The sequence below is a fragment of the Musa acuminata genome, chromosome BXJ1-9 (genome assembly GCF_036884655.1).
Source record: "Musa acuminata AAA Group cultivar baxijiao chromosome BXJ1-9, Cavendish_Baxijiao_AAA, whole genome shotgun sequence".
NCBI lineage: Eukaryota > Viridiplantae > Streptophyta > Magnoliopsida > Zingiberales > Musaceae > Musa > Musa acuminata.
Window position 1 is genome coordinate 308683 of NC_088335.1, and position 22259 is coordinate 330941.

The 22259-nt window shown below is 37.3% G+C and overlaps 3 protein-coding genes across 10 annotated transcripts; 1 reads left to right on the top strand and 2 right to left on the bottom strand.

Annotated features, from left to right (window-relative positions):
* Positions 1 to 410: 410 nt before the first annotated feature.
* Positions 411 to 11933, top strand: LOC103996566 (protein trichome berefringence-like 7). Of its 7 annotated transcripts, none has more exons than XM_018831141.2 (5): positions 413 to 1675; positions 2068 to 2226; positions 6665 to 6732; positions 6821 to 6942; positions 11573 to 11933. In XM_018831141.2, exons 1-5 carry the CDS (start codon positions 879 to 881, stop codon positions 11633 to 11635), a joined length of 1209 nt encoding a protein of 402 aa, XP_018686686.2. In that variant the 5' UTR covers positions 413 to 878; the 3' UTR covers positions 11636 to 11933. The 7 variants fall into 7 exon arrangements, with proteins under 7 accessions (XP_064937652.1, XP_018686686.2, XP_064937649.1 ...); XM_065081577.1 differs by having other exon boundaries at positions 414 to 613; positions 716 to 1675; positions 6665 to 6942; XM_065081578.1 differs by having other exon boundaries at positions 414 to 613; positions 844 to 1675; positions 6665 to 6942.
* A 3992-nt stretch (positions 11934 to 15925) lies between these two features.
* Positions 15926 to 18378, bottom strand: LOC103996567 (uncharacterized). Of its 2 annotated transcripts, XM_009417489.3 has the most exons (3): positions 17460 to 18378; positions 16514 to 16745; positions 15926 to 16435 (listed from the first exon to the last, which is right to left on the bottom strand). In XM_009417489.3, the coding sequence occupies exons 1-3, from the start codon at positions 18055 to 18057 to the stop codon at positions 16153 to 16155; spliced, it is 1113 nt and encodes a 370-aa protein (XP_009415764.2). In that variant the 5' UTR covers positions 18058 to 18378; the 3' UTR covers positions 15926 to 16152. The 2 variants fall into 2 exon arrangements, with proteins under 2 accessions (XP_009415764.2, XP_009415763.2); XM_009417488.3 differs by having other exon boundaries at positions 15926 to 16745.
* A 1141-nt stretch (positions 18379 to 19519) lies between these two features.
* On the bottom strand, positions 19520 to 22246 carry LOC135592240 (pentatricopeptide repeat-containing protein At4g08210-like). The gene is made up of 3 exons (XM_065081581.1): positions 19964 to 22246; positions 19806 to 19879; positions 19520 to 19690 (listed from the first exon to the last, which is right to left on the bottom strand). The coding sequence occupies exon 1, from the start codon at positions 22244 to 22246 to the stop codon at positions 20084 to 20086; it is 2163 nt and encodes a 720-aa protein (XP_064937653.1). The 3' UTR covers positions 19520 to 19690; positions 19806 to 19879; positions 19964 to 20083.
* Positions 22247 to 22259: the final 13 nt, after the last annotated feature.

Genomic DNA, 22259 nt, shown 5'->3' on the forward strand with positions numbered 1-22259 from the left:
GTAGTATGACGTAGCATTGATTGTGACGTGATCTGGATCCAAAATATACGATGATTGTGAATGAATATGGATGAAATGTGAGAGATAAAAGGTCATACACTATGCAGGCATATTGTCAAACAATGTACGATATATAAATCGATTTACGTTAAATAAATATTTTTTTCGATTTCGTATATGTAAACCCAACCGATTATATAACGATGCTTTTGTCATTTTAAAAAAATATAGGTGCCGTTGGAAAAAAAATTAAAGTAGCGACGCTTTGCAAGAAGTACCAAAATATAGAATTTTTTTCATATATATATATATGTCACTTCAAAGAATGGCGTCGTACAATTAACTCACAACCTTACATTGTTAAACACACAATTACTGTAACGCGCACTTGGTCGGCAGCTATTTAATCTCCCACCTCCTCCAACGACCGCCACCTCTCGCAGACGGTCGACCTATTGAGTACTCCGCCGCGCGAAAGAAGCCGTCGGAAGGAGATCTCGAGCTGGAATTTGGGCTTTTAATGAGGGGAGTGAGCTTTGGGAGTAAACAAGAATCTGGTTTGAATCCCGTCTCTGGCTCGATTTGCACCAGTGAGTTTTGCGATCTAGTGGAGGTCTTGTTCTTTGATCCAAATTCGTAGTTCTTTTGTCGGCCAAGATCAAGTTTGAAGCTTTTCAATGAGAAAAATATCATCTTTCTTCTTTGTTGCTCCTAGATGTTGGTTTGGCATCAATCGCTTGTAATTTGGTTGCCGTTTTGCTGATCTTGGATGGGACTGCGGGATATCTTACTTCCTGAGATTCGTCTTGATATGCTGCTGAAAGGTGGGATGGTTTTTTGCAGGAGGAATTCTTTGACTTCAATTACCGGTGCATGAAATGGAGAGTGGTGGTTTTAGTAGGAGGATGTCGGTTCGATTGACCCCTAGAATTGCGAGCAGACCTAGGGTTTCTGTTCGCAGGAAGTCGTGGGTGGCGCCGAGACCTTCAATCAGTGATCTCGTAGTAGCCTTCTGTCTGGCCTCTCTCGTTCTCGTCGTTGGATGCATCGTCTATCTCTATGTTTTCCAATACTTTGACAGTGAGAATTCTGTTGCAGGATTAATCGGTGACGCTAATGTTTGTAATGTCTTTGATGGTAGTTGGGTGCCGGATAGTTCGTACCCTCTGTACAATAGTTCGGAATGTCCATTTGCTGAAAGGGGGTTTAACTGCTTGGCAAATGGGAGGAAGGATATCGACTATCTTAAGTGGAGGTGGCAGCCACGGCAATGTAATGTACCTAAATTCAATGTGCATGACATCTTGGAAAGGCTGAGAGGGAAAAGGGTAGTCTTTGTGGGTGATTCAATGAGTCGCACACAGTGGGAGTCTCTAATATGCATGCTCATGACTGGAGTGCAGGATCCCAAGACTGTTTATGAAGTCAATAGTAATCAGATCTCGAAAACGATTCGCTTCTTAGGTGTCCAATTCCAATCGTTCAATTTGAGCATAGAGTTTTTCCGCTCGGTGTTTCTTGTACAGCAAGGCTTTCCACCTAGACATGGGCCAAAACGGGTTCGGACAACACTACAGCTGGACAAGATGGATGACATAAGCAGGAAGTGGGTTGATTCAGATGTACTTATATTCAACTCTGGTCATTGGTGGACTTCAAGCAAACTCTTTGACATGTAAATCATTTAAATTTTCCCTTCATGGCCATAAGTTATAGTTGTATTAGACATGTAAATTAGTGTTGTATTCAGAACAACATTAAAGCTTTTTAACAATGAAAGTCGAAGAATGTCTATGATAGCTCTGTCATCACCATCTTATAACTTTCATAAATTCATTGTCATCATAGTTTAGCAAAATTAACTCCTTCCATATGCTGGAATTTTGGTGGCCTTAAATGATGCAGAGGAATTTGGACTTCAAAGGGAATATTTATGTGCAATCTCTACTCCCTATGCGCTTTGAGTTCGAGTAATATCATTATAGAGTTAATGCATATTGGCATTTAGAACAAATCTTCTGTCCTTTTCTTGTGTTAATACTGGATTTTGAATGGTCTTTTTCTCAGGGGTTGCTATTTCCAGATTGGTGGAACCCTGAAGCTTGGAATGTCCATCAATTCTGCATTTAGAGTTGCTTTAAACACCTGGGCTTCTTGGGTCGAGACAATGGTTGACACAAATAGAACTCATGTCTTCTTTCGGACTTATGAGCCCTCCCATTGGAGGTATCTATTTATACCTCATCTGATTAAGTAGTTGAGCCTAATAGCTGGCTTGGCTGCATTTCCTAATGAACTAGAAATGATTTCCTTTGGTAATTTTTAATTTCAGCATTTTGCATGAGCAAGTACCTATAATAATAATAGTATATTTTCAAGTTTTGTTTGATAAAGGTTACTGGTCAGATGGAGCTTGTGAAATACGTGGACTTTTATTTTTCTTGCTGAATTAGTTAACCATTTCTACTTCATCTTCCCTCCTATATTTGTATGTTATTCTGTAGACATGAACAGTCACTTTCTTTTTGGAATTTGCCTTCAGGAAAATTTATGCACTTCACAGAATGCAATTGGGGCCTCTAGTGGAATTTGATATATTGCTCACAGAAAGTAAGAAAGGACAATCTTGAATAGGTTTGATGGTTAGAGATGTTAAATTGAGAGCATTTTAGCATCTTCAACTGTAATTTAATCAGATTGAATCTGGCATAATTTTATTTTGACAAGTAGATCTAGAAATATTCCAAGTTCAAGTTAGATATATAATTAAATAAGAAAATATAATGTTAATAATTATCATCATGGTTCTAGTGAGGCAATATTCTATTAGAAAAACAACAAGCAACAAATTCATAATGAAGATAAAGAAGATACATATTACCAAGAGAATGAAGATAATCTTGGAGTAGGGGAGAGGAAAGAGTCCAAGTCTAATGAGACAAAAGCAACATGAAAGAGAATAATATAGGGGTACTGGTGGATGACAGTGCATTATTCAATACATGATCATTAATTTAATGCATATAACAGCAAAAATAATTTTTTTTTAGTCAATACTAGTAACAATAACTTGAATTCTATGGCTCTTTTTATTGTAATTAAATCTTATTTTGTCGCCTACCAATTAATTAAAGTTTGACTCTCGGCATTAAGAATATAAGAATCTTTTCTTACCTAAATTTAATTATTTAAAAGTTCAGTACAGCTAGAGATATAAATCAAAAGATTATAACAAAAAATATCTATAATGATCGTCCTCCATTGAAAACTAAGTACCTAAGTCCTAGTGCTACTAAGATCAATCCTCTCATTCCTCCTTGGCTGATAACCCTTTTTTGAAAGCTTAATAAGCCAATGACATCGAGTGTAGGTTTGATCAACCTATTTCCAAATGAGAGTAGGACTAACTAGGCCAAGCCTACTCTTTCTATGGGTCCTCCTCATGCCTTGAAATGGGAAAAAATCTACCTTTTCTTGTTTTAGCTTATAATCACAGTTTGAGTAGAATGTTCTGAGTTTGATTAAGTAAAGCTCATGACCTCTTCAAATTGATGTAGAAATCCTTTTGGCTTTGGAATTCACCTTGTGGTACACCTTGCGATCCATCCCAAATCATCTCTAGAGCTGTCTTAGTCAAAGACACTTGACAAAGGGAACCATTAGCTACAACGATGTCCTCTTTGTTTGTCCGTAAATTGACACAAGACAGACAAGTATGATAGTACAAACTACACTTTAATCTTATATTAAATTTGTCACAAATTTAGAGAGCTATTAATCCAAACAGCAGCTAAAGTTTTGAGATAAGTTGAAAAGACAAGGGCCAAAAACTGTGAAATTAGTTAAAAGCTAAAAAAATGCTTGTCATAGAGAAAGGGAAGATGACTAAGGTCATTGAGCATAAAGAAAAAAAAAATATTCATAAAAATTTTAGCCATGCGTGTAAGTATTTATATATAAAATGTTGTGAATAGTTTTCTGGTGATTACCAAGCTGGAGGCTAGGGTGGAAACCTAGGTTTTATTTTGTGATTCCCATGTGCTAATGTGAGTTCCTTGCTGATTTTATGGTCTATAAGAAGACCAGCAGGGCATCAGAATTTGCTCCAGCAAAGTTCCCTTCAATGGTCAATTTAGCAGATGGTCAAAATATAATAAACAAGTTAAAGAAGGAGAGGAAAAGAGAGAGATACAAAGGTCACATTCTATCCTTTATATGGTCATGGTTACTCTAAGGGAATTTTAAATAGGTGTTGGATTCAGCCAACCAAGAGTTGACACCTGTGGATGGGGATAATGATCAAAGGTCTGCATCCAAGATCTCAAGCTCAACGCCATATGCATTGCATGGATGTCATATGGTAGCCCAGACTGTACCTCCAACACCTATGATGGAATTAGGGCACATACTTATGCATTCAAGATAAGGCTTTTAATCAATTATGTGAATCTCACAATAGCAAAAATTTTTACTAGCTTGATTTGGGACATAGTATAATTTAAACTATATATTCTTTGTAGTAAGTTCTTTAAGTTATAATGAATTTCAGGATAATAATTTTTTTGAAGCTAATAGAATCTTGATTTGATCCATAAATATGATATTAGATTTTTTTAGCTTGACATAGATGATCAAAATCTTACATTCCCAAGAAAAGTTGTCCTTTGAAAGATTTTTAGTTCACATGGCAACCATTTTAATCGGTTTGAACAAGTCACTGCCCAGATATGAATGCTTCACCGAAATAAACCATATTAATCCTGAGATTAAGTATTAAAACTTAATAATCTTGGGATCGAGTGTTATTTTTCATCCATCTGCCATGACAGTTCTAGATACCTTGATTATTACTAATCTAACAAAGAAGATAAATATTTTCAATTAGTGAGTTCATCCATGCATAAGCATGGTAAGTTTGACAACAGAAGGTAAATTAGTTGTTAATAGTTTGGTGCAATTCCATATTGGCAATTGTAGCTTATCCTCGCTGAAATTTAGAGTTGGGGTGTGCTTATTCATTCGGTAATGATTTCATTGACATTTCTTTTTTTTGAATTGTCGTCATGCTCTACCATCTAAAAAGTAATTGATTGTAGATATTGTAGCAAATAGTAGTAGTGTCATACTTGAAGTCATGCTGAAAAGACATATAGGTAGCTTTTGAGCAAGTTCACATACAAATTCTGGTTGATTATATTACTTAAATATAGGTTGGCTCACATCGGTCAGATCATGGTTTGGCCACTCTCAAAATGACAACATGTTTTTTAAGAAAAAAAAAGTAATAAACCTTCAGTTAAGAGATATCTTGGCCAATTGGAATATGCTGGCACAATCAAAATGTACCATCCATACAGAAACATATTGGCAAACACAACACTAGCCAGGTCCTAGCTTGCACCATGCCAATTCGTGTTGGAGGTTGCCAACGTATGGCTAGGATAGCATTTGTCTCATGCTGGTTGGCAATAGTGTCTTCTTACCTAGATGACACAGAATTGTAATGTCCCATAAAGGTGCTAGCATGCCATGTGTTGTAGAACAATAATCCTTGATTTTGGATTCTGTTATAAGTTATAGCCTATCAGACTTGTCTAGTATTAACAAAACTTGACTGTCTTACAGCTAATTTCTTGAGGATCATGGCTGATCTGGCAGACCTCAAATAGATAAAAGAAGGAGAAAGAAAAAGAATTGGTATTCATGATTAGAACTTACCAAAACTACCAAATTGGCTGAGCCCATAAAGCATGGGTTCAAAATAATTGTTGGTGTATGCATATTTTTAGATGAGCAATACTAAATGTTGAAAAATATAGTCATACTTCATTATAAAGTTTTGAAAGAAGTCTAGATATGCAATTTTAGCATTATCATTGTTGATCTTCATTGTACATGTATGATTTTGGTATAAAATAATTCATGCCTTTGCTGTAAGCAAAAACTTATGTTCCATTCTTGCTGTCTGCTTATCAGATCAAACTCATATATCCATCTGGGGCCCATGTTGCAACTAAGTTACCTAAACCTGGAAGTAAATTATGGCATCCTAGATATATGGTATTATTCTGTATTAATCCATCTTGGTTATCCTTGGTCCTTCTGGTTTAACATTTGGTGTTGGCAAAGCTACTTTTCTGCCCAAGACATTTGCCCCATTGAACTTGCGCTACTGTTTTTGTGGAGATCAGAATGCTTTTGAGTTCCCCTTCACTCTTGAAATATATTTGTTGGTTTTTATTTCACTCAATCAGAATTCAACCTCCATAAAGCATGCAATTGTCGGTTGTATCTAGCGCACAAGTTTTCATAAATCCCTGAAATCGTGGCCACAGTTTTCTATAAACAGTAGGAAGACGACCATGGATTTGTAAACCAGTAGGTTGTTACCCATGGTTCTCGGTACTTTTTGTGTCCATCTAAGATTTAAAGGAATTACTGCAATGGAGTTCAACCAGTTGAAAGTAATAATTTCTTCTGGTGTTCATTTCTCGAACTTGACATGAACCACATTTCCTTCTTTTTGACAATGCTACTGGATACTATGTCCCATCGTGTCAATCACGTTTTCTATATTTAAATGTACATTTAAAGGTGCATCATTGATTTTCCTTGTATTGTTCTCAAAATTTACAATTTAAAATCTGCACATTTGGTGTTACAGTGGCTCAAACGAGAAGGTCTGTGAAGTAACACAGCAGCCCTTGTCTGAGGCCGAAGTGAATGACAAAAGTGAGTTTGCAGATATCATAGCTGAGGTAGTAGAAAGGATGACAGTACCTATCGCTGTTCTTAATGTAACTTCAATGGGGGCTTTTAGGAGCGATGCCCATATTGGCACTTGGAGCCACCCTTCTACTATTGTCGATTGCAGCCATTGGTGTCTCCCTGGAGTCCCAGATGCTTGGAATGAACTTGTATTCTCCTGTCTGCTCAAAAAGGGTGAGTTTCTCACATTCTGCAATTTGAGTTTTTGGTTCCTGTTATATCATTTTAGTTAATATGTGTCCCCATATTCTACTTAAGGATGTACATATAATTATGTTTTATGAAGGGCTTATTTGTAAAAATCAGAATCCTAAGATTTCTTGCAAGAAGGAATTCTAGGGTTTCTTAAGTAGTATAATCTATAAATATGACACGGAATCAATCTTATCTGTCTCTTATTTAAATAAATTTGATTACTTTAGAGGTTATTTTTGCATATCATAAGTTACCACATGGCAGCATACTGAATAATTCTGATCTAGTAACCTAGTTTACTCAAGGAAGAAGAAAATGTGAGAAGAATTTGAAAAAAGTCATATTATGATTGTGATTGAAGATTCCAAATCCTGATGGAAGATTTTATGAAAATTGATATCTACGAGGATGAAAGTATATTAATCAAGAATGTTATTTTCTTCGAAGGGAAAATCAAATCATATATTTGATGTGATGTAATTATAAATTTTTCTCTTTTTCTTTTCTTGTACTTGGCCTGTAAAAAGGGGCTAGAATATTATAATGCATCAATGAGAGATAAATCAATGAATCATGTTTTTTTCCCACCTTGTGTTAGTAGTGTGAGATCACAATTATGTTTCCTTTGGTATGATTTCATCGTCCAATTGTGAGACATGCGGAGGTGCGAGGCCTTCATCCTAGGAGTTTTGCTTCTTGAGCCAAAGCAAGTCTGGTTGTTATCCTTTTTTTATAATTATTTTCCTATTATTATCTCTTTTCTTTTCTCTCTCTCTCTCTATAGCTCTCTATCATCAAAAGGAAATCCATTGCTACTCATCCTACATCAAAATATCATTGTGTGAGCTATCTCTATGCCTTAAAAGAGGAATCCACTAGTTGATGGATTTGTGTTAGGAACCTGAGAACAGCTTTGGAGGGAGGATAAGATCATATTCTGTAAAAAGTTTTTTATTAATCATCAGAGCATGTAGGTCATAAGCCTATCATAGAAATATATGAGTTGATCCATGAATATTTTTTATGGATCCATGATTTGATGAACATCTTGGATCTAGATATATTCATAAGTCATGATTTAGAATACTTTGAGAAATTTATATTTTGTCTGGTTTGAATTTTGAATGATGTCATAAAGATAATTGTTTATAAGATCTTGATCAGATTTTTGGGTGTATGATAGATTGAAAAAGAAAAAAAAAGGAGAGAAAGGATCTGTCGTAGCGTGCTAAACATGCAACATATGAGTGGCTTGCGGTGGCAATCTAGACCAATGGAAAAAAAAAACCAAATTGTTGCAGCAAGCCGAGGCCATGGCTTGCTGTCAACACTTGCAACATCCATGCAGCATATTAGTATAGGAAAGAAGGAAAAAAAAAAAGTAAAAAGAGAGGGTTATGGGCATGCTTGAAGACAAAAAAAAAAAAAAAAACATGCATTGCTGTCATCCAACCAAAGTTTGTGGGCAACCAAGGGAAGAAAAACATGAAGGAAATAAAAGAGAAAATAAGGAGAGAAAAGAAAAGTAGAAAAAGAAGGATAATTTACCAAAAAAGTTCCCACTATTGGCTTTTTACCAGATGACGCCACAAAAACTTTTTTACTTGAAGGCATCCTTATTTTCCTATTTGGATGGAAATATCCTCACTATTTAGGGTAAATGACATCGGGTCCAACTTAGAATTCATGATTTGGTTCTTTTTTGTTAAACCAGTTTGGTGCGTTCTTAATAATTGAACTGATTTAGTCTATATATGTGCACCCTAAATTACCCTTATCCTCCTTCGCCTCCACCTCCACCCGTCCTCGCCCACCTTCGCCTCCTCACTCTCCTCTTCCTCCGCTGCATCCTCCTCTCTCTCTCTCCCCTGCCTCCCTCCCTTCCCCCCACTCCCCCCCCCCCCCCCCCCTTCCTCTTCTTCCAAAAAAAATATTTCTATAAAATTCAAAATTTTAATTCTTTTAAAATTCTCCAAAAATGGAAACAGTACATGGATAAATGTCACAATCATATGTGGGTACAAATATATAAGTTTAAAGTGTTTTAGACCAAGGTTCGACTTCTCGTGCCTACCGACCAATGTGCGACACATACAGCCTTGTATTGGCGTGTCGTGTGTCGGTACAACAGGACATGTTGATGGCACCAAAAAATCTCCAAAAATCCTTGAAAATACCTGAAAAGTAGGAAAAACATAGATTAGGGTTTTTAATTTGGAACTAAATGAAAATTTAGTTTAATTTCATAAAAAATAATCTAAATTAGGAAGGGATAGCGGCATATATCTTTTTCAGGCTTTAAGTAGCTTTGCGGCACGTTTCAAACCTTTTTTCCAGTGATATTCAATTTTCTACAAAGATATGACTTAAATTGTTAGATTACGAGTTTAAAACTTTAAGATTCAACAAAGATATGACTTAAATTGTTAGATTATGAGTCAAAACTTTAAGATTCAAATAAATCAAGCAATAAATGGATTGGTCGATGGATATACTTAGTTCTACCGTCAAAATGAACAGTGGGAGTCAACAAGCAATGGATCGGGGTCCTTGATCTTATATATTTGTATATCAATATGATATGTTTGTTGGACCCAATCCTGAAATTGATTCTACAACATGGTATATTGACAGACCGTATGCCATTGGTGTATCAATGTAGTGACGATTGTAGCCTAATTGTTGTGAACTAAATGTGTTCGAGGCGACTCCTCAAGCAAGTATGATTGTGGCATGTATTGGTGCGAACGTTGGAGAACGCTGAAACTTCTACTTTTGCCATTGTCCTGTTGCTTCGTATTATAAAACCGATCTACCTCGAAAAAGGACCAACTATCATCGTATTGTTGGCTGTAAGATAATCCATAATATAGGAATACGATGAGCTCCACTTTATGTCTACATCGTATAGGGTCTATTGCATTTGCTCAAAATCATCAATTGCCTTTCCCTTCCCTTTTCGTGTGTAAACATGATGACTACCTCGATCTTCATGATATGAATCTTAGGTGGCATGCATAAAATGCTGCTCGGTATATGTATTAATCGAAAACTGAGTAGATCGACTCCTCACCGTCGCCACCATTGATGGTTGAGATACTACTGTCCACGTCGCTGGTATGTCTACGGAGCGAGCGGGTTGTTGAATGTGATTGAGAAGGTGTCTCGTCACCTGACTCGGATTTTTTCTAATGGTTCGACTGATGCTATTGCCTTCCCCTTTGCTTTTGCACACTGGGCGGACGATTGTGACTGTTGGGTGTCATGACCTCGAGTAGTCTGACTCGAGGATGTTCAGCTCCTTCCGTCACGTTTTGACCGAAGGGGATCTTCTTCCTACTAGGGATGTTGTTCCGCTTCTTATATTGTCTCGGTGATCAAACGAGAAGGACGTAGATGATCTTCTACCTCATCAAGTAAAGGATCCCCTTGGTTCTCTACTGCTTCGATCCATTCCAACATTGATTATGAATCTTCATTGTGGAATTAAAGCTTTGTTGTTGGGCTGGTCGGTACGTAGCACCCGTTTCATATAATTTCAAGCGGTTTGGCAGTCCTTGGTGGATTCTACAACAGTAACAATATTAATAACAAATTGTAATGTCCTAACTGTTTGAGGCTGACTAGATTTTTTCTACCATTCAATTCTGTACCAAAGTCTCTTGTTTAATTATGAGGATTCTACCTCCTTTTGTTGTTTCACTTAAATTTTTCTTAGTCCTCTCTCTATTTTTCTCGTGCTACTAATACTAATCAACTTAATTTATCTGATCACATCTACATATATTCTTTGAATATGTTTATACCATCTTAGATAATCATCCTTGTTTTATTTTCTATTGAAATTACACCTAAGCACGCACGAATGAGATATTCTTTTTCTTAGTAACTTTGCTGGTTCACTTCAGCATTTCCATCTCAGCTACATAAGGGTTTTTTCACATGATGTTCACTAATTATTCAGTACTTGGATCCGATTGGTAAACTTTTTTGTTTAATTAAAGGGGGCACCTGATTATCACATAACTGTCAATAATTCTCGCAGCTTTAACCACTATTTTTTTTTGCTTTATGAAAAATATGTTCATCAATTTCTTCATTTTGTTAAATAACATATCAAAGATACCTAAAACTTTTACTCACAAAATCTTATTGTCCATTCATCCTAATTACATCATCAATTCTTTTCTTAGTATTACCAAATTTACATTTCATATATTTAATCTCGGTCCTACTTAATCTATTATCTTTATCTTCTAGGGTCTGTTTCCTTAAACTCAAGTTTAAATTTTAAATTTAACTTAATATAAACGCATATCAATTAGAATTTTATTGCCAGCAAAAATAAAAACAATATTGTCAGCAAATAATATACATCATAAGAGTCTATATGTTATATGGCGTGCATATTTATCCATTACTAAATAAGGTTGGGACTTAAAACTGATCTTAATAACAACTACATATAAGTTGATAATGATTAATGTCTAGGTAGCACAGTGGCTTCGTGGTGTTGACTATGATTTTGTTATTAGTGCTACTAAACCGTGTAGGTCATTTGCTAACTAATTGTGATGCTTAAAAGTTCTTGATTATTTTATATGTGCAGGCTGGAGAAAGTTGGAAAAATGATGTTCCAGATCATGATCTTTTCTTTTTTTCCTTGTTATAATTTGTTATTCTTTCTGGAAGTGCAAGGTTGTCTCTGAGATGAAGCAGAATGCCAGGGAAAGTGGTTCTCATCCATTCTTTAACTGTTACTTTTATTTGTAGCATATTGTTCGGTTTCTTTTCTCAAAGGAAGAGGAAATGATTATCTTGGAACATGTGTGTAATGACACTCGATGTTTTACAATTGAGAATGTGAGTTTTGGTTTTACATGTAATTCCTATGGTAAATAAACCATAGTAATGAGAACATGTTTCAATTTCTTCTGAAAGGCTATTTTCTCTCTCTTCCTATGTTATAACTTTTTTTTTTTTTTTCTATAATTACTTCTTTACGTTATCTGTTTCATAGAAGATGAAAACTACAAACCTGTAGCTGTTATGCCCCTATTTGCTTATTTTTATTTTGGACTTGCAACTCCAACAATGATACAATTTACTAAGCTAGAAACGAGCAAATTGGATTTGAAGAACTTTTAATAGGTTCACTGCGTACAGGTATTTTTTTTCTTTTTTCTTTGTTAGGATGTCCATGAAGTAGCAGTAGTCTCCAAATACTTGTGCGTCTTTACTTTTTAGATCCTGTTGGTTGTTGGAAACCCTATGCATATATATACGTAATGGTTGGCCAAGGGCCAATGATGTGATTTGCATTATGTCGTATCTGCCTGTTCTTGTAGAGATGTATTGCAATTAAGTTCTCCTTTTGTTCTATCAGCTCTATGATTCATTCACCTGAGAGGCCAAGCAGCATTACGAGAACGATGTTTCATGTTGTTGAAGTCGGTTTCTGTGAAATGTTTGAGCTGCTTCTCTTGGGTTTCTTGGGCCGTTAATGCTGAATCTAATTGTCATGTCTCTTCAAACTCGTGTCTGAGACCATTGCTGCTGAGTTTATCGTTACTTATCGTCTCTATCAGACGTTATGAATTAGGTTAGGAGACGTGAAACGCTTTTTGTGTTATTAAGACGACTGTGTCTGCATAACAAATGATTCATCAACCAATATATCTATTCATCTTAGTTTAGTTATCATTGATATATGAAGTTTAACAAAAAAATAGATGAATAATAAAAGAAAAAAAAAAGGACCAATTCAAGGCAGATGCAGTTTTAGCTGTAGCTGTTTACCGATATGTGGTTGCAGAGGAATAAGAAAATAATCAGTCGTCAAGCAGATAATGAAGTGGTGGCACTCAGAATTATTGAACATGTTCTATCGATTGAACATGTATTGGTAGGAATCCAATTTCACCCCCACACCCATAAAAAAGGGTGCAAACAATTTCTATTGTTTTATTTGTACCTTTATTTTTTTTTTTGTACAAATTAAATAAATGTTTCTTTACATTCTGTTGAGTTTTATGAAGGCCGTACGAAGGAAAGAATGCAAAGAGCTGAAGAAGAAGAAGAAGAAGAAGAAGAAGAAGAAGAAGAAGAATGGCGGCAAGACTGAGCAATTCTGTTAAGTCGATGGAGCCGCCGGAGTTCCCTTTGTGTTGGCTCTCACGTGGTGGTGGTGAAGGTGGCTTGCCCCAGTTTTGCTTGCAATCCAGTTTTGCCTTGGATCGGTCACGTTGCGATTCCAGTGCTCGTCGGAGAAGTTGGCGCTCTCGGCCGATCCAAGCTGTCGTGCACTCTCTGTCCCGTCGCATGTGTCTCGTCGTTAGCGAAATTATAAATAAATTTCTAAAAATATTTTAAAGGATCATCGTAGTTTACCACTTACCGCTCAATAGGAAGATTGAATTTGTTATAGAATCTATTTCCAAACCACCTCATACAATAGAATAGAATGGCCCTCTAAAACTTAATGGTTAAAGATATAATTATGATAAATGATTCATTCATCTTAGTTTTTTCTTTATCATGGGACGTATCGATCCTATTTCTAAAGAAAAATGATTGGATGATACTATCATAGACTATAGGGAGAGAGTCGAATAAGGTAACTATTAAGAATAAATACTTACTTTTTGATGACTTGTCTAAATACAAGATGCATTAGTATTTTTGAAAAATTAATTTAAGATCAAAATATCATCAATTGAAAATCAAGAATGAGGATATTCCTAAGACCGCCTTCAAGATCAGATATGGATACTTTAAATTTTCAGTGATACCATTTGGTCGCACCAATCGTTTTTATGGACTTAATGAACAACGTATTCAGGAAGTATCTAGATATATTTGTGATAATTTTTATTGATAATATTTTGATATACTCATACTCTAAGGAGTAATATGTAGAATATTAAGAATAAATTTGAGTTTCTTGAATGAAAGATAATTGTATGCAAAGCTTAACAAGTGTGAATTTTAGCTAGAGAAAATAATATTCTTTAAATTTAATGTATCTAAGAAAAGAATCTTATTTGATCTAAAAGCAATTAGTAATTGATTCGGATTGACTAATGTAATTAAGGTAAGGAGATTAATTGGGATAACATGTTATTATAGAAATTATATGCAAAAATTATCTAAGTTAGTATCCACCCTCACCCAAGTAGTAAAAATAAATATTTAATTAGAATGAACCGAGGCTTGTGAAATTAGTTTCCAAGGACTAAAAAGGGAGATTGATTTTAGCTCCAATTCTTGTTGTCTCATTTGGATCAGGAGGATTCATGATGTATTTTGATGCAAAATGACAGAGTTATAGCTTATGCATTAATATAAATAATAAAATTATATTTTATTATTTTTATAGGGGTTACCAATAACAAACTTCAAAAATATTTGTAGAGGGATAGTGTATGATTGATTATATTTCAGTAAAAACAAAATAATATACTGGGGATGCATTAGGTGAAGAAGGTCCATCATCCGGAGTAAGAGCAAGACAATGATATTAATCCATTAATCATGTTTTAGACGATCTATAGAGTAGTAAATAATATTAATCTTAACTTAAAATGATCATAAGGAGTCATATGAGGTAGACATTTTAGATTATCTCAAGGACAAATAGATTATGATTTAATATCGATATATATATTATTGCTATGATAATCATGAGCTAAAAAAGAAATGTGGTGCTTGCATGCACTGATGCTCCTTATCCAAATTAAGGTTTCAGAAGGGATGGAATTATCAAAATTATCAGCCAATTTAATATCTATCGTATAAGTAACTTTTATCACTTGATCAATTAGCACTTGCAAGGGAATAATAATCTCATGGATTAACCGTCGAAGGACCACCTAAAACTCGAGATACTTTGTCAAAAGAGTAGAACAATAGGACAAACGAGAAGTTGTTCGTCATGTGGGCCAAAACAAATCTAACCTTTCTTAAAACCAAATCTAAGAGAATAGATAGATACATGCGATCCCAGTTATTGCCGACCAGTGATTTAGCGTCGAGGAATCGGGCCTATGTTACTCTTGTTGCTACCCTCCAAAAGATAACCCTTCTTCAGCTGGCTTATGGCTTCTGTCGTGCTATGTTGCTTTCAGAATGACCCACCCTCATCTTTGTTTTCTTTTCCTAGGGAGGGGGGCAAAGCATCTATCTTGAGGCTACCTGCAAACCCAGGAGTCTGTCTCTTGGCTCTTTTGCAGCTCCTCTATCTGATGCTTTAATCTTCTTGAAAGACTGGTTTCCGTTGTATTCCAAAGCTAAACAAGAAAGGTAAAGAAAAAACACTTACTTGTCTCTAGAAGTAAGAGCAGCAGGGAGATTTCTACTTGGACTCCAAATCGAACACAAATGTAAAGCTAGATTAGCAACCTTGGTAGAACGAATCTTTCAAATTTGAATGTGGTTCTGCTTCTGCCTCATCCTGCTCAATTCTTCGATATCTGCTTCAGGCCTTCCTTGGTTATCTAAAGATATGACTTGGGATTCGTCGCAGGCAGGTCTTTTTCACTTGGAAATTAAAGTTCTCTAACATTCTCATTTAGAGCAACAACGCCTACATTTTGTCTTTCCTTTTTCCGAGGATGTTTATCAACGAAAGAATCCTAATTCCACTAGCTTTTCCTCCACTTTTTCCGGTTCCACCTTGTGCAACCGTTGATATTTCTCTTGCAGTTATCATGGATACTGTGTGCTCTTTTCGGCAAGCCTGATCATGTTGCAGTTATCATGGATACTGTGTACCAGGCAATCCATCTAGTTTTTGGTAGAAAGTCTCAACATTGTTTAGAAGATAACTTCATAATGATGTAAGCATAAAAATCTGTAATTATGCTAAGTCAATAATGCGGAACATATTCTAACAAATGATTCTCTAAATGCAAATAAAGACCCACTGTCATCGTCTCGTATGAGATATAGTATTCATATAATATTCAACAATAAGGTTGCTCCTTGTGCACAAGTTGGATTACAGCTTTTGTTTTTGGAGCAATATCAGATGCTACGTAAGTCATTCGATTAGAAGATAACTTGAGCAATGGCAACTCGGATTACAGCTTTTGTTTTTGGAGCAATATCAGATGCTGCATCATTCAATTAGCAAGGCACAGAGGTCTGTGACGTTTCAGCAGAGACAAAAGCATGGAGAAAGATGCGAGATCAGCTCCTGTAAATTACAACAAAACAAGGCAGAATAGCTTTAGGATCGAACACGAATAGCTCATCCAAATTTGAGTAGATTCCTGCCATGCCAGCCGCTGAATCATACTCCTCCAAATCATCCTGTTTCCTCTTCACCCTGCCAGCTATAACTCTGCACACCAGCATCGCAGTCTTATCCGATACGTTGTCAGCGGCATCGTGTGCTCTCCCACTGGTAGCCATCGTTCCAATTCTTCCATGTGAATCGATCTTGAATCCATCCCTTACAATGCTGCACAAGCTGCACTTGGGGATAGAGTTGCACAAGTTAGTGGCCCCATCAAGGCCGATGGAGCACATAAAAGTGGTGCAGTGGAACCTCAGGAGCTCATTTCCATCTGCGGTGCACCTCGGGTGCTTCCTTGCCAGCTTGCTGGCCTTGATCTTTATGGAGTCCCGGTAATCTTCAAATCTTGTCAGTGTTCTGTTGGTATTGTGGACCTTTAGGATCCTGTCTATTTTGCAAACTGGTGTTTGCTTCTTTAGCCAACTCGATTGGAATATGATCTCTACTATGTTTCTGCTAGTGTCTTCAGGTCCCAATTCTGATACTGAGGGGGCCAAAAAGGTAGAAAGATCAAATAAATACCAAGTTGATTTCATAGCCAAAAGTAAATATACATGGATAATATGTATGCCTGGATTGGTCACAGGTGGATGAAGCGAAGAAAATTAGAAATATACATGGATAGTTTGCTTTCCAGGAGAATAGTTGAGATGCTAGGGAAGAAAGGAAATCGAACCTAAATAGGTATAAGGGCATTGCCAGTAAGTTGATCAAATTCCATGAACAGAGAACTAGCAACATTCTAGCAGTCGAGGCCAGAACCTCAGAATTCGAATCGAGTTATTAGCAAAGATTTAGTATGCTGTGTTTGTGAGATATGCTGTATACCTCCTATGTTAAGAATTCAAAAGCACATTTTCATGACAAGCATGGCAACCCCAGAAACTCATAAGAGTATGGCAGGTAGCTCATAGATTTTTTATGTTCGGAAATAACATTTTGCTTCTTCTTAAATCATCAGTCATCAATTTCCACACAGACTTTTGAGATCACATGGATCTTAAATTTGTGTAGCAACAAAAAAGGTGCAATTTCCAAGACTTTTATAAGATTCACAGCTAATTTTGAGCAAAGAGGGATGAGGAGGCTTGAGAAGGACAACAAAAGAAACACTGCTAAATAAAGAAAAAGGAACAAAGGAAAGAGAGAATGTAGTGATTAAATGATGCAAACTAAGAAGGGGAAGAGAACATTCTACCTGCATGCCTCACCGCCTGGTGAATCTCCAGACTCTCAGCTTTCACAAAAATCTCTCCACAGTCAGGGCAGGTACAGATTGTCGTCCCCAGAGAGGAATCCCTTGACAGCATACTTATGGGATCGACCACCATGTGACACTCATAACAGCCATAAAGCCTCCTACGATGCATTCGCCTGAAAGAGCCACCAACAGAAGAAGTAGAAGAAGAGGAGGCAGCAACAGAAGCAGCAGAATGAGAGGAGGGCTTGGAAACAACTCCATTGATCTCACTCAAGGGCTGTTTCTTGGTTCCTTCACCACCATTATCATTACCACTACCACTACCACTACCACCACCTGATGCTGCGGCATTTTTCTTGCAAGGCTCAGCTAAGATCGTCTCTGGCCTCTGCATGTCCCTCAGCTTGCAAATAGATCCAGAGCATCCCATCCGCATGCTGTGCCCATTGTTCCTTTCTCCTGGTTGGTGATGCTTGCATGTGAAGAAGCTTCTAAGTGCTCCCTTAGCAAACGGGCTCTGTGCTTCCTGTTGGAGGCTTCTCTCTTCTTCCTTCCGGGTCTGCTTCTCCCTGGCTCTCCTGGCTTCTGCTGCCATTAGAGAAGGGGAAGCTCGAGTTATTCTTCCGCAAAATAAGTGCTGGTGGTGGCCTGCTGATGCCTTTGTAGTGGATGGTGGAGTGATGTCAGGGAGGAGGAGGGGCTTCGATGCAAGGAGTGATGGGTGCTACTATTTTTTTTTAATGGTGAAGCTTCAAAGGAGGTAATTCTACAGTTTTCTTCGAGCTGCTTACATAACTTTCTGCAGGTTAACACTAGGAAACTGCATCCAACTCAGGGATCCAAAATGGAACAGAGTGCGAGGGGAGGGAATGGTCCTCATGGGACCTGCTTTGCCTGTTAAAGTTCATGTGCTTACTCATTGCAGGCATCACCGGGGGGTAGCACAGGGAATAAAGCAGGCAGGGAGAAAGCTTTTCTTTCAGAAAAATTCTACCTCTTTAGAAACCTGGAATCAATTCCCGAGGTGCCACTTGGTGTTTAGCTACTCAATTCAAAGTGACAACTTGCCGTCCTTATTTCAGCATTCATAATGTATGTTTCCTTGAGGATATGTATGATCTTTAGATCCTTGATGTCGTGCAAAAGCAGTCAATGGCTTCTTCAAACTTTCTTTTAACTTGCTTTTTTGTTGCTTGTAATAGGCAACAAGATTCGATGCACTGATTGGTCGTTTTCTTTCTTTCTTTATTTTTTTTTCTTTTTTCGTCCTGATTTTTTTTATATTAAAAATATTTTAGTAGATAATTATATTTCCGTCCTGATTTTATTTTAGTAGATAATTTTACTCTCTTGGCTTGAAGGATGATAAGCTAGTAAGATGATAGCCACGAATACCCAATCCATCTAGGTAGGTCCTCAGGAAGGGAAGGGTGACAGTAATACTCCCAAGCACTGTAGTGCTTGCCATTAGAAGAATGACTATTTTGCCCAAAAAAAATAATAGTAATTTAATTTTACCCAGATTACCTTAGGTATCCAAGAGACACTAAGAGAGTGAAACGGCGAAAGAAGATAATCCTACCAGTCTGAGATTAAAATGATCCCTGCCAGCAGGCAAGTCTATCATTGACAAGCTGGATAATATAGTAGTGGGATGATAACCGGACAATCTTCTTCATGGAACCTCTCCTCAGCAGTAGTACGGCCAGACTGTACAGAGACTTGGGGTTTAGTTGTTTCCCACTTGATAAACCTGGATCAGGTACTTCCAGTCAGTTCATTTCTTGTGTTCAAATGTTGAATACATAGGGTAAGTCATTGATGATGTTGAAAAAACTAAGCAGTCAAGAGAATGACAGTACCTTAGACATGATAGACATCAGAAGATTCAAACGATGATGCCGATGTTGGAATTATAAGAGATGCATCCTGCTTCACACCATGGATGCCCTGAAATGATGTTCTTACGGATCACAATTTTCTGGTGTCAGTGAACATGTTTAGCTCATGGCCAATATATTCTCTGGAAAGGAAGAAAAATGCAACAAAATAGAACCTTTTCGATGTTCAAAAAGTTTGTAGGACAACTCCAACTGACGAAGGCTACTCGAGAATGTTGGCAACCACACGTGAAGTACCAAAACTTTTTTCTTATGCAAGTCAAAATCTTTGGGCATGATTGACAATTATACCCATTCGTTCGCATCATTTCTCGAGTGGCTATTAACCTACAATGGTAAGAGATATTAGAAACTAAATAGCAGAAAAAATAGCATTATTTCTAGTGTTCATATAGATGAAATTATTAGTGCAAACAAAATATTCAGCAAGAGTATGATTTGCCTGTCTACTTGTTCCACGCGCCATCACCATGATATACCCTTTATCCTTTCCACACCTCAGAAGATTCAAGCGTCCTGTAGATATATAAAATTCTATACTTGTTGAAAGAAAAAAAATTTCCACTAAGACCTACTTGGTTTGACTTAAAAATTCTGTACCTTTCTGAGAGCTTTTGGGTAAAGCATTGTTCCAGAATGCAGGCTTTCTAAACATGTCTATTCTTCCCAGAACTAACAAATGCAATCCACAATATTCAGGATGGCAACGAGATATAGATATCATTGAGTCCTAACTTGGACCCAGCTTTTTCCAGCATCCTTAATATTCATTCTTCTGCTTAACTCTCTAAACTTAGCTGAAACATCTGAAAAACCCTGGCTAGCATAAATATTAGGCAATGTAATGTACCCTGATGTATCACATGATATAGATTGAAACAAGTCAACCTGAGCAAGCTTGCCAAGTTCTGAATTTTGATGAATCTGAAAACTGCTAAGCAAAGAGTTATGTGCAGTTTCATCATGCCGATAAGGCATCACAGAAATCATCTCCCTAGCCTCTTCAAACAATCCGGCTCTGCATAAAATGTCTATCATGCAATGATAATGCTCTATCCATGGTTTCAAGCCATGCCGATCTTCCATGGACTTGAAAATCCTGCATGAATCTGCAACCAGGCCGGCATGTCTGCAGGCTGAAAGAACACTCAGGAAAGTGATCTCATTTGGTTCCACCCCTGCTTTTATCATCTCCCGGAAAAACTTCAGTGCTTCTGTTGCCTTCCCATTACTCCCACATCCAGTTATTATCCCAGTCCAGCAGACAGTATCCTTTTCAACTTCAGACTCAAATACCTTGAAGCCATCATCAATCTCACCACATTTCGAGTACATATCAATTAACGAAGTAACAGTGATGCTTTCTGATTCAAACCCTCCCTTAACAATATATGCATGAACCTGTTTGCCACCTTGAACCCACAGAATAACCGAACAAGCTTTAAGAATGTTTGATACCAGAAAGTGGTCCACCTTGATTTTCAAGCGAATCACTTCTCTAAACAGATTAAATACCAACTCATTTGACCCTTCTCGCAAACAGCCGGTGATTAGTCCAGTCCATGCAATTACATCCTTGTGAGAGAGATCGTGAAACAATCTAAATGCATCTACTAAATTCCCACATCTTGAATAAAGATCTACCAGATTGCTGCCAACAATATGGTTTCTGTGGAATCCACTAATAATGATCAAACTGTGGACTTGAAGACCAATTCGCGTATTCTGTAAGTTAATGCAAAGCCGTAGAGCACTTGAAAAGGTAAAATGATCAAGCTGAGTGCCTGATCTGTAGATCTCTGACATCAGATCAAGTGCATGTACAGTGTATCCGTTAGCAACAAATCCAGAAAACATGGAATTTAGCAGAGGTAATCTGTCAGTAAGACCTTTGTAGTTCATGCACTCGTCATATTGCTTTATTGCCTCATTTATTTGGCCACATTTGGAGTACATATCAATCAGCGAGGAGAGAATAAAGCATCTGAAGAGAAAACCAGATTTAATGATGTAGTTATGAATCTGCTTTCCCATTTTAAAAAAAGTTAAGACCCCACATATTTTTAGAGCACAGGGAATCGTATAATGGTCAAGCTTAAAACCCTTTGAGTGCATCAAATAAACATAATCTAATGCTTTTGGGCTTTCCATTTCTGCAAACCCAGAGATCATGGTGTTGTATGAGATGGCATCCGGTTTAGAAAACTGATAAAATAGGTTCTCTGCCTCGAATGCGCTGCCTTTTCTGAAATACCCAGCAATCATCGTATTCCATGAGGTAGAGTTGGCCTGAGAGAGCTCATCAAACACAAATCGGGCTTCACTGAAACTCCCACATTTGATATACATATCAACAACAGCGTTCATCAGGACCACATCTGATTGCAATCGATTGTTCAAAACATGTCTGTGGATCCACCTGCCCAACTCATGATTGCCAACAACGGCACAAGCTTTCAAGGCGGCGGAATAAGTATAGCCATTGGGTTCTTCAGATCCGTGATTCAACATCCGGGTAAAAGTTTCGATAGCCAAGTCAGGATGGCCAGCACGAGTTTGTGCTGAAATCAAGGTGGTCCAAGAGACCACATTCCGGTGAGGCATTTCACCGAACAGCCTCTGTGCGCCATCAAGGAACCCAGAGGCCCCGTACATATCGATGAGATGATTCGCGATAAGGACGTCGGGACAGAGGCCCCGTTTCAATAGCTGCGAGTGGATCGACATACCTTCCTGAATGGCCAGGACTCGACCACAGTGGCGTAAAGCGCTTGTGATTGCGTCAACGTCCAAGACCCGTCCAAAGAACCCGAGAGGGCGGGTGGCCGAAGAGCTCCATTTCCTGGCTGCATTCAAGGCATTTGGTAGTCCGATCGAACGCATCTCCCAACTTCCA

What these genes read in the sequence shown, in the direction of transcription:
- LOC103996567 (XM_009417488.3), bottom strand. Translation starts at nt 18,057, where the DNA reads ATGGCAGCAGAAGCCAGGAGAGCCAGGGAGAAGCAGACCCGGAAGGAA. An exon ending in CCAGGCGGTGAGGCATGCAG is followed by an intron (nt 16,746 to 17,459) that starts GTAGAATGTTCT and finishes TGGCCCCCTCAG; the next exon opens with TATCAGAATTGGGACCTGAA.
- LOC103996566 (XM_065081577.1), top strand. Translation starts at nt 879, where the DNA reads ATGGAGAGTGGTGGTTTTAGTAGGAGGATGTCGGTTCGATTGACCCCT. An exon ending in TCAAGCAAACTCTTTGACAT is followed by an intron (nt 1,676 to 2,067) that starts GTAAATCATTTA and finishes TCTTTTTCTCAG; the next exon opens with GGGTTGCTATTTCCAGATTG. An exon ending in CTCCTGTCTGCTCAAAAAGG is followed by an intron (nt 6,943 to 11,572) that starts GTGAGTTTCTCA and finishes TTATATGTGCAG; the next exon opens with GCTGGAGAAAGTTGGAAAAA.
- LOC135592240 (XM_065081581.1), bottom strand. Translation starts at nt 22,246, where the DNA reads ATGCGTTCGATCGGACTACCAAATGCCTTGAATGCAGCCAGGAAATGG.